At 42.7% G+C, this 15602-nt stretch overlaps 1 protein-coding gene and 1 long non-coding RNA gene across 2 annotated transcripts in view; one reads left to right on the top strand and one right to left on the bottom strand.

The window, feature by feature from the left end:
- The window catches only part of SLC18A2 (solute carrier family 18 member A2), a 58955-nt gene that overhangs the window by 21042 nt on the left and 22311 nt on the right, over nt 1–15602 (top strand). Inside the window, exons 3-6 of the mRNA XM_075215567.1 lie at nt 5513–5852; nt 11726–11784; nt 13114–13197; nt 14392–14484. Of these exons, the coding sequence (XP_075071668.1) occupies nt 5513–5852; nt 11726–11784; nt 13114–13197; nt 14392–14484 (576 nt within the window). The remainder of the gene's footprint in view (nt 1–5512; nt 5853–11725; nt 11785–13113; nt 13198–14391; nt 14485–15602) is intronic.
- LOC142160699 (uncharacterized) overlaps nt 1–15602 on the bottom strand; it is a 46323-nt gene that overhangs the window by 27570 nt on the left and 3151 nt on the right. Inside the window, exon 3 of the long non-coding RNA XR_012693281.1 lies at nt 1953–2077. This is a non-coding gene — a long non-coding RNA (uncharacterized LOC142160699). The remainder of the gene's footprint in view (nt 1–1952; nt 2078–15602) is intronic.

Raw genomic sequence — 15602 nt, 5'->3', positions numbered from 1 at the left:
CGGCGGGATCGCCGAAAACCCCGCGCTCCAAAAATATTACCGTTAATACGGTAATATCTTGCTGGATTTCAGCTCGCAGCTCCCTGAGCTGCGAGCTGAAATCCAGCGAGATATTACCATATTAACGGTAATATTTTTCGAGCGCGGGGTTTTCGGCGATCCCGCCGTCAATTGAATACCCCCCTTAGTGTTAGCAAGGTTTGCAGAAGGAATGGTCTTGCCAAATATAATTAGGTTTATTGGGTTATAAATAGTGTATCACAGGCATCATTATTGGGCTCTGCCTTTTGAACCCTTTTCAACTTAACATGGTAAATGGCCTATAAATTATGGTGTATTTAATAGCTGATGTCATAAAGCTATAATGGGTTATTACGACAGAGCAGGATAGTAACGTGCTACAGAAATATTTGGATGAAATGGTAATCTGAGCCCCCACATTCCAGATGTAATATAATGCCTGTGTATGTATGTATGTATGTATGTATGTATGTATGTATGTATGTATGTGTATATATACATACATACATACATACATATATATATATATATATACACACACCCAAAGCTCATTGATGATTATGGGGAGGAAGAATCGCCCGTCTGGCCCAATCCCACAGGAGAGTTACTGTAGCACAAATTGCTGAAAAGGTTAATGCTGACTATGATATAAAGATGTGGGAAATTTTATAAGTCACTAGTTGTACCACATCTTTAGTATGAGGTACACTTTAGGGATAAAGCACCTCACCCTAACAAGGACATAGAACTAGAAAGGATTCAGAGACAGGTAACATTCATACTCATAAAGGAAGGGTTAATTATAAAGAGTTGAGTAACAATAGGTTTGTTTTCAATGAAATGCATCTTGGTTACTAAATTGCTATTACTATATATGAGGTCAATACAAAGATTTGTTTAACAGATTTTTTGTACCAAGTACTGTACTAACTACTGGTAGAGTACTGAATAACACCCAAAACCAGATCTCTCACATCAACACACATCTAATCGGTGCAACCACCTATTGTATGTAGGGCAATAGGATCCTAACACTCTGTTACACAAATGTACATGCTGGCACACACTCCTTGTTAGAAAAATGGGTTCACACACTAGTATTCAAAGGGTTAACATTGCACACCCTAGCACACAGCCAAGCTATACTTATCTTAAATGTCTTATGGATTAGATAAAGCTACAAGAAAAAAATTATTAGATTTTAGATTTTACATGACAAGGTACAGGGCAATGGATATAAGAAAAGAAACTAAATGACATATAAAATAAATGCAATAACAGAAAGAAATAAAAGTGATAAAAATACAGAAAATGAATACTTAGGTAGATGGTATTGTCTGTATGTCTGGGACAAATCAGGGGTTAAATGGACAGCTTCTCAATAGGATTGAGTTCCCAAAAACTTGACAGGGAGTTTTTAACCATGTTCCCCTGGGAGGTCACTCATGGAGGCAGTGTATATACTAATATGGGGAGGGAATTCACTCCTGGATGTGACTCCTATAGTCTGATCAAAAAGAGTTCAAAATTCTTACAATTTCCATATCTTTTCTATGATACATCACAGATACATAATTCCCCATTAAATAAACTAATCATAATTTTCCACACACTTGCATATGAAATATGATATTATTATGGCATTATTAAGTCTCATTTCAGAATTTATGTGAATTTACGTTGTTTTTGTTCCTGACTTTAACTTGGCACAAAGTTGAAATATAAAGATGGGTGTTTTGAAGTTTTATATTTTTTTTATGAATACATAGGCAGCTTATTATGAATGCTAAGAGGAGACAATTCGAATGTTAACAAACTTATTTCTTTGTTGTAACCTGCGCATTTCACCAGGAATTGCGGCCTTGGAGCCAGGGACTCTGTATTAACTGACCGAACTACCTTCATTACAACCTACAATATAAATAACTTACAATAATAACACCCACTTGTCTCCTTAATTTTTCTAATAGATAAACTGGTTTATCAGACGACATCTCCAGATGTGGTTTCAAGTTTATCTCATAAGACACAAGACAGCTGCCCAGTCGAGTTCTTTCTGGAAGAGAAGATGTTAATTAAATAAAATTAACTGAAATTAACTCCTGTTTTACTGTCCACAGGGACTTCAGAAATTACACACAATAAATACTTCAGATATTTTAACCCCTAATTATGTTATAACTAGTAAGTAATATTTTATTTTAACTCTATCACTACAATCAGCATTCTAAGGTTCTTTACTGTAAGGGTGAGTAAGCTGTGGGATTTCTCACCACAGGAGGCAGTGATGGGAGATTCACTAACAGGATGTAAACATGGATTGTTTGATTTTCTTACAAAAACTGGTATCTGTAGCTTTTCCATGCAGCTATTTTTGGAGCTCTGTAATTATTCTCCCAGCCCTGGCCAAAAGCTGGTGTTGTACGATGCTGTGGATGAGGGGGGATGAGAGAGAGGACCAATCAGAACCATCCACAAACTTAATACTACTGATTCTGATTTGCTACTCCAGTCCCCCATCCCCTTTACAGTCATTTGAAAGCAGCACATGAAATGCATTTGCCAGTTTGTAAAAACAGGTGAATATAGAAGCCCCATCAAGGGAAGACAGGAAATTAGTAATGTGTAGATGGTATTGTAGTTTCGATGGACTTTTTTATAATGTGAGGGCAGCACAGTGGCTCAGTGGTTATGACAGTGTCTCAGTGGTTAGCACAGTGCCTCAGTAACTAATGAGGCACTGTGTTTCAGTGGTTAGCACAGTGCCTCAGTGGTTAGCACAGTGGTTTAGTAGTTAACACAGTGTCTCAGTGGTTAGCACAGTGCCTCAGTGGTTAGCACAGTGGTTTAGTAGTTAGCACAGTGTCTCAGTGGTTAGCACAGTGCCTCAGTGGTAAGCACAGTGCCTCAGTGGTAAGCACAGTGTCTCAGTGGTTATGACAGTGTCTCAGTGGTTAGCACAGTGTCTCAGTGGTTAGCACAGTGCCTCAGTGGTTAGCACAGTGGTTTAGTAGTTAGCACAGTGTCTCAGTGGTTAGCACAGTGCCTCAGTGGTAAGCACAGTGCCTCAGTGGTTAGCACAGTGTCTCAGTGGTTATGACAGTGTCTCAGTGGTTAGCACAGTGTCTCAGTGGTTAGCACAGTGCCTCAGTGGTTAGCACAGTGGTTTAGTAGTTAGCACAGTGCCTCAGTGGTAAGCACAGTGCCTCAGTGGTAAGCACAGTGTCTCAGTGGTTATGACAGTGCCTCAGTGGTTAGCACAGTGGTTTAGTAGTTAGCACAGTGCCTCAGTGGTAAGCACAGTGCCTCAGTGGTAAGCACAGTGTCTCAGTGGTTATGACAGTGTCTCAGTGGTTAGCACAGTGGTTTAGTGGTTAGCACAGTGGCTCAGTGGTTAGCACAGTGGCTCAGTGGTTAGCACAGTGGCTTAGTGGTTAGCACAGTTGCTTAGTGGTTAGCACTTCAGCCTAACAGCAATGTGATCATGGGTTCGATTCCCAACCAAAGCCTTATTTGTGTGACAAAAGAAAAAGAAACCAGATAATAAAATGTAATACAATCTCATGCTACTAATATGCAGAATACCACAATAAAACATATTCAAATTTCATCAAAATCTGTAATACAAATTGCATAGGCTCATAGAAGAATAAAAATGGTATGGGGTTTAGACATATGACAATGGATAATATATCCTATTACATCCACAGCAGTAGATTCAAGCAAGATGATATAATGAAAAATTAATAATTAGAAAACTGATATGAATGGCACCGTATATAGCAATAAAGCACAATAATCATAAACTCAATGATCTTCCAAAAAATGTTTCCATATATTCATTGAAGTTGTAAAACAGGTAACTCCTTATTGATAACAAAGTTACTATATTAGCTGGATGGTATAATAAGCTGTAAACGTGCAGAACCCTCAGGAGTGGGGGAACAATCCACAGCACCAAATATGGCAGATATTGTCCCATGATCTGTGATACTTATCCAATGGAGTTTTAATGTCCTTCTCAATGGGAAACTGGAGTACGCAAAGAGTAGTAAATATTCAGATTCTCAGGTCCACATAGAAGGCTCTAAACCCCGGGGTTATAAATCTTACAAAACAATCCCAATGATATGAGCAAATTGTTATTGTAGCCTTATGTGTTTCTCAGCTGTAAAAGCTGTTTCATTAGAGGCAATTATCTGTGTGGAGTTTGTATGTTCTCCATGTGTTTGCGTGGGTTTCCTCTGGGTGCTCCGGTTTCCTCCCACACTAGAAAAACATACTGGTTGCTAATTGGCTGATGGCAAAATTACCCCTAGTCTGTGTGTGTCTGTCTGTGTGTCTCTGTGTGTCTGTGTGTCTCTGTGTGTCTGTCTGTGTCTGTGTGTCTGTCTGTGTGTCTGTGTGTGTCTGTCTGTGTGTGTGTCTGTGTCTGTCTGTGTGTCTGTGTGTCTGTCTGTGTGTCTGTCTGTGTGTCTGTCTGTGTGTCTGTCTGTGTGTCTGTCTGTGTGTATGTCTGCGTGTCTGTGTGTCTCTGTGTGTGTGTCTGTGTCTGTGTGTGTCTGCGTGTGTGTGTGTCTGTGTGTCTGCGTGTGTGTCTGCGTGTGTGTTTGTCTGTGTGTCTGTCTGTGTGTCTGTCTGTGTGTGTGTGTCTGTGTGTCTGTCTGTGTCTGTGTGTCTGTCTGTGTGTCTGTCTGTGTGTCTGTCTGTGTGTGTGTCTGTGTGTGTGTCTGTCTGTGTGTCTGTCTGCGTGTCTGTCTGCGTGTCTGTCTGCGTGTCTGTGTCTGTGTGTGTGTGTGTCTCTGTGTGTGTGTCTGTGTGTCTGCGTGTGTGTGTGTCTGTGTGTGTGTGTCTGCGTGTGTGTCTGCGTGTGTGTGTCTGCGTGTGTGTGTGTCTGTCTGTGTGTGTGTCTGTCTGCGTGTCTGTGTCTGTCTGTGTGTCTGTGTCTGTCTGCGTGTGTGTGTCTGCGTGTGTGTGTGTGTCTGTGTGTGTGTCTGTGTGTGTGTGTCTGTGTGTGTGTGTGTGTCTGTCTGTGTGTGTGTGTCTGTGTGTGTGTGTCTGTGTGTCTGTGTGTGTCTGTGTGTGTGTGTGTCTGTGTGTGTGTGTCTGTGTGTGTGTGTGTCTGTGTGTGTGTGTGTCTGTGTGTCTGTGTGTGTGTCTGTGTGTGTGTCTGTGTGTGTGTCTGTGTGTCTGTGTGTGTGTCTGTGTGTGTGTCTGTGTGTGTGTCTGTGTGTGTGTGTCTGTGTGTGTGTCTGTGTGTCTGTGTGTGTGTGTGTGTCTGTGTGTGTCTGTGTGTGTTACTGAAGTGAATGACGAGGATGATGTAGAATTTGTCTTTTCAACATTAGTTTACAAGGATGGTTACAATGAGCTCCCTCAATCTGCCACGTAACTGAATATCCAGCTGGTATCTCCACCACAATGATGCATCTTTACTCTGTGACATGGACAGATACAGCCAGTAACATGTAATACTGATTTCTGTTCCCAGTCCCCATCATTCCGAGTTACTTGTACACCATGACACACGAATCAAATGTTCTCCAAGAGGGATCGAGCCGGCCCACGGATTCCAGCAGCTTTCAGACCATCTTCTCGTACTACGACAACAGCACTCTGATCACCGCAAATGTCACCGATACCTCACAACATGAAGGGTCAATCGTGGCACCAACACAACCGCCTGTGCTCTCCAGCACCCCGACGTCCTCCGACTGCCCCAAGGCCGACTCCAACTTGCTGAATGAAAATGTCAAAGTTGGGTTATTATTTGCATCAAAAGCAACTGTGCAACTGCTGACTAATCCGTTCATAGGACCCATGACCAACAGGTATGAGCCAGACCTCACCAAGCAGCATTACAGACACATTATACCCGGCAGTCTTACAGACACACATTATACCCAGCAGTCTTACAGACACACATTATACCCGGCAGTCTTACAGACACACATTATACCCAGCAGTCTTATAGACACACATTATACCCGGCAGTCTTACAGACACACATTATACCCAGCAGTCTTACAGACACACATTATACCCGGCAGTCTTACAGACACACATTATACCCAGCAGTCTTATAGACACGCATTATACCCGGCAGTCTTACAGACACACATTATACCCGGCAGTCTTACAGACACACATTATACCCGGCAGTCTTACAGACACACATTATACCCTGCAGTCTTACAGACACACATTATACCCGGCAGTCTTACAGACACACATTATACCCGGCAGTCTTACAGACACATTATACCCAGCAGTCTTACAGACACACATTATACCCAGCAGTCTTACAGACACACATTATACCCGGCAGTCTTACAGACACATTATACCCAGCAGTCTTACAGACACATTATACCCGGCAGTCTTACAGACACACATTATACCCGGCAGTCTTACAGACACACATTATACCCAGCAGTCTTACAGACACACATTATAGTCAGCAGTCTTACAGACACATTATACCCAGCAGTCTTACAGACACACATTATACCCAGCAGTCTTACAGACACACATTATACCCAGCAGTCTTATAGACACACATTATACCCGGCAGTCTTATAGACACACATTATACCCGGCAGTCTTATAGACACACATTATACCCAGCAGTCTTATAGACACACATTATACCCGGCAGTCTTACAGACACACATTATACCCAGCAGTCTTACAGACACACATTATACCCGGCAGTCTTACAGACACATTATACCCAGCAGTCTTACAGACACACATTATACCCAGCAGTCTTACAGACACACATTATACCCAGCAGTCTTACAGACACACATTATACCCAGCAGTCTTACAGACACATTATACCCAGCAGTCTTACAGACACACTATACCCAGCAGTCTTACAGACACACATTATACCCAGCAGTCTTACAGACACACATTATACCCGGCAGTCTTACAGACACACATTATACCCGGCAGTCTTACAGACACATTATACCCAGCAGTCTTACAGACACACATTATACCCAGCAGTCTTACAGACACACATTATACCCAGCAGTCTTACAGACACACATTATACCCAGCAGTCTTACAGACACATTATACCCAGCAGTCTTACAGACACACTATACCCAGCAGTCTTACAGACACACATTATACCCAGCAGTCTTACAGACACACATTATACCCAGCAGTCTTACAGACACACATTATACCCGGCAGTCTTACAGACACACATTATACCCAGCAGTCTTACAGACACACATTATACCCAGCAGTCTTACAGACACACATTATACCCAGCAGTCTTACAGACACATTATACCCAGCAGTCTTACAGACACACATTATACCCACAGTCTTACAGACACATTATACCCAGCAGTCTTATAGACACACATTATACCCGGCAGTCTTACAGACACATTATACCCAGCAGTCTTACAGACACACTATACCCAGCAGTCTTACAGACACACATTATACCCAGCAGTCTTACAGACACACATTATACCCAGCAGTCTTACAGACACACATTATACCCAGCAGTCTTATAGACACGCATTATACCCGGCAGTCTTACAGACACACATTATACCCAGCAGTCTTACAGACACACATTATACCCGGCAGTCTTACAGACACACATTATACCCAGCAGTCTTACAGACACACATTATACCCAGCAGTCTTACAGACACACATTATACCCAGCAGTCTTACAGACACATTATACCCAGCAGTCTTACAGACACACATTATACCCACAGTCTTACAGACACACTATACCCAGCAGTCTTACAGACACACATTATACCCAGCAGTCTTACAGACACATTATACCCAGCAGTCTTACAGACACATTATACCCAGCAGTCTTACAGACACATTATACCCAGCAGTCTTACAGACACACATTATACCCAGCAGTCTTACAGACACATTATACCCAGCAGTCTTACAGACACACTATACCCACAGTCTTACAGACACACATTATACCCAGCAGTCTTACAGACACATTATACCCAGCAGTCTTACAGACACACATTATACCCACAGTCTTACAGACACACATTATACCCAGCAGTCTTATAGACACACATTATACCCGGCAGTCTTACAGACACACATTATACCCGGCAGTCTTACAGACACACATTATACCCAGCAGTCTTACAGACACACATTATACCCAGCAGTCTTACAGACACACATTATACCCAGCAGTCTTACAGACACATTATACCCAGCAGTCTTACAGACACACTATACCCAGCAGTCTTACAGACACATTATACCCAGCAGTCTTACAGACACACATTATACCCAGCAGTCTTACAGACACATTATACCCAGCAGTCTTACAGACACACATTATACCCAGCAGTCTTACAGACACATTATACCCAGCAGTCTTACAGACACACATTATACCCAGCAGTCTTACAGACACACATTATACCCAGCAGTCTTACAGACACACATTATACCCAGCAGTCTTACAGACACATTATACCCGGCAGTCTTACAGACACACATTATACCCAGCAGTCTTACAGACACATTATACCCAGCAGTCTTATAGACACACATTATACCCAGCAGTCTTACAGACACATTATACCCAGCAGTCTTACAGACACACATTATACCCAGCAGTCTTACAGACACACACTATACCCAGCAGTCTTACAGACACACATTATACCCAGCAGTCTTACAGACACACTATACCCAGCAGTCTTACAGACACATTATACCCAGCAGTCTTACAGACACACATTATACCCGGCAGTCTTACAGACACATTATACCCAGCAGTCTTACAGACACACTATACCCAGCAGTCTTACAGACACACACTATACCCAGCAGTCTTACAGACACACATTATACCCAGCAGTCTTACAGACACACTATACCCAGCAGTCTTACAGACACATTATACCCAGCAGTCTTACAGACACACATTATACCCAGCAGTCTTACAGACACACTATACCCAGCAGTCTTACAGACACACATTATACCCAGCAGACTTACAGACACACATTATACCCAGCAGTCTTATAGACACACATTATAGTCAGCAGTCTTACAGACACATTATACCCGGCAGTCTTACAGACACACATTATACCCGGCAGTCTTATAGACACACATTATACCCAGCAGTCTTACAGACACACATTATACCCAGCAGTCTTACAGACACACATTATACCCAGCAGTCTTACAGACACACATTATACCCAGCAGTCTTACAGACACACATTATACCCAGCAGTCTTACAGACACACTATACCCAGCAGTCTTACAGACACACATTATACCCGGCAGTCTTACAGACACACATTATACCCGGCAGTCTTACAGACACATTATACCCAGCAGTCTTACAGACACACATTATACCCAGCAGTCTTACAGACACACATTATACCCAGCAGTCTTACAGACACACATTATACCCAGCAGTCTTACAGACACACATTATACCCAGCAGTCTTACAGACACACATTATACCCAGCAGTCTTACAGACACACTATACCCAGCAGTCTTACAGACACACATTATACCCGGCAGTCTTACAGACACACTATACCCAGCAGTCTTACAGACACACATTATACCCGGCAGTCTTACAGACACACATTATACCCAGCAGTCTTACAGACACATTATACCCAGCAGTCTTATAGACACACATTATACCCAGCAGTCTTACAGACACATTATACCCAGCAGTCTTACAGACACACATTATACCCAGCAGTCTTACAGACACACACTATACCCAGCAGTCTTACAGACACACATTATACCCAGCAGTCTTACAGACACACTATACCCAGCAGTCTTACAGACACATTATACCCAGCAGTCTTACAGACACACATTATACCCGGCAGTCTTACAGACACATTATACCCAGCAGTCTTACAGACACACTATACCCAGCAGTCTTACAGACACATTATACCCAGCAGTCTTACAGACACACTATACCCAGCAGTCTTACAGACACACATTATACCCGGCAGTCTTATAGACACACATTATACCCAGCAGTCTTATAGACACACATTATAGTCAGCAGTCTTACAGACACATTATACCCGGCAGTCTTACAGACACACATTATACCCGGCAGTCTTATAGACACACATTATACCCAGCAGTCTTACAGACACACATTATACCCAGCAGTCTTACAGACACACATTATACCCAGCAGTCTTACAGACACACATTATACCCAGCAGTCTTACAGACACACATTATACCCAGCAGTCTTACAGACACACTATACCCAGCAGTCTTACAGACACACATTATACCCGGCAGTCTTACAGACACACATTATACCCAGCAGTCTTACAGACACATTATACCCAGCAGTCTTACAGACACACATTATACCCAGCAGTCTTACAGACACACATTATACCCAGCAGTCTTACAGACACACTATACCCAGCAGTCTTACAGACACATTATACCCAGCAGTCTTACAGACACACATTATACCCGGCAGTCTTACAGACACACATTATACCCAGCAGTCTTACAGACACACATTATACCCAGCAGTCTTACAGACACACATTATACCCAGCAGTCTTACAGACACACATTATACCCAGCAGTCTTACAGACACACATTATACCCGGCAGTCTTACAGACACATTATACCCAGCAGTCTTACAGACACATTATACCCGGCAGTCTTACAGACACACATTATACCCAGCAGTCTTATAGACACACATTATACCCAGCAGTCTTACAGACACACATTATACCCAGCAGTCTTACAGACACACATTATACCCGGCAGTCTTACAGACACATTATACCCAGCAGTCTTACAGACACACATTATACCCAGCAGTCTTACAGACACACATTATACCCGGCAGTCTTACAGACACACATTATACCCAGCAGTCTTATAGACACACATTATAGTCAGCAGTCTTACAGACACATTATACCCAGCAGTCTTACAGACACATTATACCCAGCAGTCTTACAGACACACTATACCCAGCAGTCTTACAGACACACATTATACCCAGCAGTCTTACAGACACATTATACCCAGCAGTCTTACAGACACATTATACCCAGCAGTCTTACAGACACATTATACCCAGCAGTCTTACAGACACACATTATACCCGGCAGTCTTACAGACACACATTATACCCAGCAGTCTTACAGACACATTATACCCGGCAGTCTTACAGACACACATTATACCCAGCAGTCTTACAGACACACATTATACCCAGCAGTCTTACAGACACATTATACCCAGCAGTCTTACAGACACATTATACCCAGCAGTCTTACAGACACACATTAGATTTCGCAGTTCTCCATTATTTCTAACACAATGTTTTTCTATAAAGATAAGTGACAGTTGACATGTGACATATGACATGTGACAGATGACGTGTGACAGATGACGTGTGACAGATGACGTGTGACAGATGCTGTGTACACAGTTGTTTGGGACGGTTATTCATACTAGTTTCACAGTAGATTGTCCACTAGGTGACGCTGTTGTATAGTGTTACGGGTCATATAATCAGAGTTTATATGTGGTGTAATCACTGACATGTGCCGTACGGGGGTAACTGGGGTAGATGTTACCTGATAACGGAAGATTCGGCCTCTTACAATGTTGTGTATTTTATTGTCCAGGATCGGATACCAGATCCCAATGTTTGCCGGATTCTGCATCATGTTCTTATCCACAATCAGTAAGTAATGCTGCATAGTACAACCACCCTCTATAGGGGGCGCTACTGTCAGTCTCCTGTCTGCCAACTAGGGGTATCCAGACCAGGTAATGTATAGTATGTAATCATCCATCGCTCCGCAGACTCCTCATAGTCTGTGTCTATCATAGTACACCCTGTAGGGCGAGAAGAGACCCCTCAGTCCGCTGCACACGTCACTCACACGCCATCAGCTGTTCTCACCTGAACCTGTGAGTACTCTTCAGGGTTAGAAACAGATTCAGGGTCAATAGGATTGAAACACAAGTATATCGTCTATATCACATCAAATGAATGATATATTACATTAAAAAATCACTCTGTCCAAACAGCTTGGGCTGGAGAGGATTTCTGTGTACTAAGCTGTTGGAATGGAAATGATATAATATTAAATATACAAGTAAATCCTTAATGAGAAGCTCCCCGTCCCCCATGGAATGATCAGCCTGCCCCAGCACAGTACAGCCTGAGACATCATACAGTCATCAGAGGGCTGAGTCTATGGGAGGGACAATAAATAACAGCGCACCGCTCCCCTCCCCCCAATAGATTGTCACCCCTGTGGTGAAACGCGCTGGTGTCTAACCCTGATCTGTGAAGGTCAGGATCTGGGCAACGATTGGCACTGTGTCACGTCCGTGGTTCCAGTATAATGGTAATCTTAGGGGATATTAGGGGTTCCTAAGATCCCTGCTCACTACACCAATATAGTATAAATAAGTCAATAAATAACAAACATACATTTTAAACTAAATTTAAATACATTCTCACCTACTACCCTGGTCCATCACTATATTATAAAAAAACTGAATTTTTTTTTCTTCATAATCCAATTGGGAAAAAAACAAAAAAGCACAAACCCTAACAAGCGACCCCGTCCCCCTCCAACGACTGTGGTGAATGAACAGTAGCCGCTCAGCCAATCACAAGGCTTCTGTAACATGAATGACACTTGGATAACAAAGCCGGCATTATACTGGAACTACGTTGTGGAACTACATGTCCCAGCACACACTGGGAGCCACTGGTTGGAGGAGCATGCTGGTGCTTGTAGTTCAGCAAGCACTGGCACGCTCTTCCAGTCAATGGCTGTCAGGAGATGCTGGGACATGTAGTTCCACAAACCTGGAGGAAACAGCTGGGGATGGCGGCTCTGAACCTTTCCAATTTGTGTCCAACTTTCCAGCTCACAAAGCTTCACAGGTTTTGGCCACTATAGAAGGAACTTGAGTGGCCCCTATGAGTCAGGGGTAACTCTCACCATACAGCAATGACCCCAACGTAGAATGATCTTTACCTCTCTCTCCACAGTGTTCGCCTTCTCCGGGACCTACACGTTGCTTTTTATTGCGAGATCCCTGCAAGGAATCGGCTCATCCTGCTCCTCTGTCGCAGGTAGGTCTGCAAAACCCTTCGTTATAATCACTTATTTATATAGCACCAACATATTCCGTAGCGCTGTACAATTGGGAACAAACATCAATAAAACAATACTGTGTAATACATACAGAGAGGTAAGAGGGCCCTGCTCACAGCTTACAATCTATGGGACAATGGTTTGATACACAAGGGCACATGCTACATCATATTGTACATTGGTCCAGCTAGAATGCAAAGGTAAAAAGTATTGTGTTGGCTGTGTGATCAGTCACACAGCAATGTTGGGCAGAGGGTTGTCGTCTTGTGTTTTTTGAGTGCGCTTGAAGGTTTGAAGACTAGAGAAAAGTCTTACTGTGCGAGGGAGGGAATTCCACAACATGGGTGCAGCCCAAAATAAATGCTGTAATGGGAATGGGAGGAAGTGATGAGAGTGGAAGAGAGACGCAGATCTTGTGCAGAATGGAGGGGTCGAGATGCAAGGTGTCTACATCCCAATATAAATATATTTATAAACAGATATTCTCCATTATTGGTGTATCTAGTGCACTTTTTATATGGCATAAAATGGTCTTTGGGGGGAACGGTGATATTTACAGACATATCCGGAGTAATATACAGTCAGGGGTCAGACAAGGTTGGGGCTAGGAGCCCTCGTCTCACGGGTGACAGCTAATTGGCTGTAATATTAATATTAAGTGTTGATATATCTGTCAGATACCTAAACGGTGATGTTAGGGGACATTGTGACACCTCATTGACATTCACAGTTTCCCAATGTACCGGTTACAGCAGGTTAAACCTCTCTATTTCCTAATCTTCCAAAGCAATTTTATTATTCTTGACTTTGGACAAAGAAGGGTTAATTCTGGCTGAGTTGTGGAATATAAATGGTGTAATACACAGTTCTGTTCTGTTATACAATTACTGCATGAAATGTCCTCAGATATAATTGGATTCTTCTACTGAGCGAAAGGAAACAAATTTTGTGTCCGTCACATAAGATCGTTATACTCCACAAACAAGAATGGATTCTTATTATTTATACTTTTATTATTAGCATATTTCCTGCACAAACAAAGTCTGTGTAATATATATGTGTGTATATATATATATATATATATATATATATATATATACTCCACCAAGATATATATATATATATGTACTGAGGGGGGTCAGTCTGAGTCCCCTCTCTGCCCTCCCCCGCAGGTATGGGCATGCTGGCCAGCGTTTACACCGATGACGAGGAGCGAGGTAACGCCATGGGGATAGCGCTGGGAGGACTGGCGATGGGGGTACTAGGTGAGTGTAATAACGCATTTAGTGCATCTTATTAATATTATTACTGCCCAATACATAAAACTGGTTATATTACACTTTGTACAGTAGAATATCAGGAATGAATCAGATAATAGCGACTGGTATAATGATCACTGGTAACTTTGTACTAAAGTTACTTCCATTATGTTAATGTTACTTTGGACCTTTTTTTTATTTATGATTTCAGTCTTTCTTTTGGATTCTTTCTGCGTTGTTACTATTGGAACAGAATGTTACTATCTAATTCAGCTTGTACTTCGCTATTCCGCACCGCACTATAAATCTAGCAGTAACGATGGTGGTTGGGTATCATACATCCTGTGCGCGGCACGAGGTGAATCCTCTCCGGCTGCTATTAATAATAACATTATTATTCTTACTCTGACTCATCTCAGACTCAGACAAGAGGATTTTATGCTTCTCTTAGTTTGACTTATGGAATGAAAGGGACAAACATTTCTGTAACCTTGAAAGATTGTCCCTGTGTTTGTCAGATGAGATGTGACGTTTTGGATGCACCCAGTGAGTATCTGGCCCGAGGCCACACGTGAAGCAGGACCTTCTTATCCCTCACAGCCTCTGTACCGTTCTAGAATATAATAATTATTACATCTATCAGCAAAGTATTATACGAGTCATTTAGACTTTTAAAGCAAGAAAACATGAATTAGTTCCTGGATTCCCTGCATGTGGCCTCTCCTGAGACATCGACCAGCCCCTGTACAAAGATGGCACATTCCTCCAGGGTACAATGGTAGGCTCCCCCATGAGTGGGTGTTATGTTCCCATATAAGTGGGCGCTAGGTTCCCCCCATGAGTGGGTGCTATGGTCCCCATGAGTGGGTGGAAGGTTCCCCTATGAGTGGGTGGAAGGTTCCCCCATGAGTGGGTGCTATGTTCCCCTATAAGTGAGTAGTAGGTTCCCCCCATGAGTGGGTGCTATGTTCCCCTATAAGTGGGTTCTAGGTTCCCCCCATGATTGGGTGGAAGGTTCCCCCATGAGTGGGTGCTAGGTTCCCCTATAAGTGAGTGGTAGGTTCCCCCCCATGAGTGGGTTCTAGGTTCCCCCATGAGTGGGTGGTAGGTTCCCCCATGAGTGG

Source organism: Mixophyes fleayi, chromosome 6 (genome assembly GCF_038048845.1).
Source record: "Mixophyes fleayi isolate aMixFle1 chromosome 6, aMixFle1.hap1, whole genome shotgun sequence".
Taxonomy (NCBI): domain Eukaryota; kingdom Metazoa; phylum Chordata; class Amphibia; order Anura; family Limnodynastidae; genus Mixophyes; species Mixophyes fleayi.
Note: the sequence above shows the minus strand (reverse complement) of the source record. Positions and strands in the feature narration are given on the sequence as shown.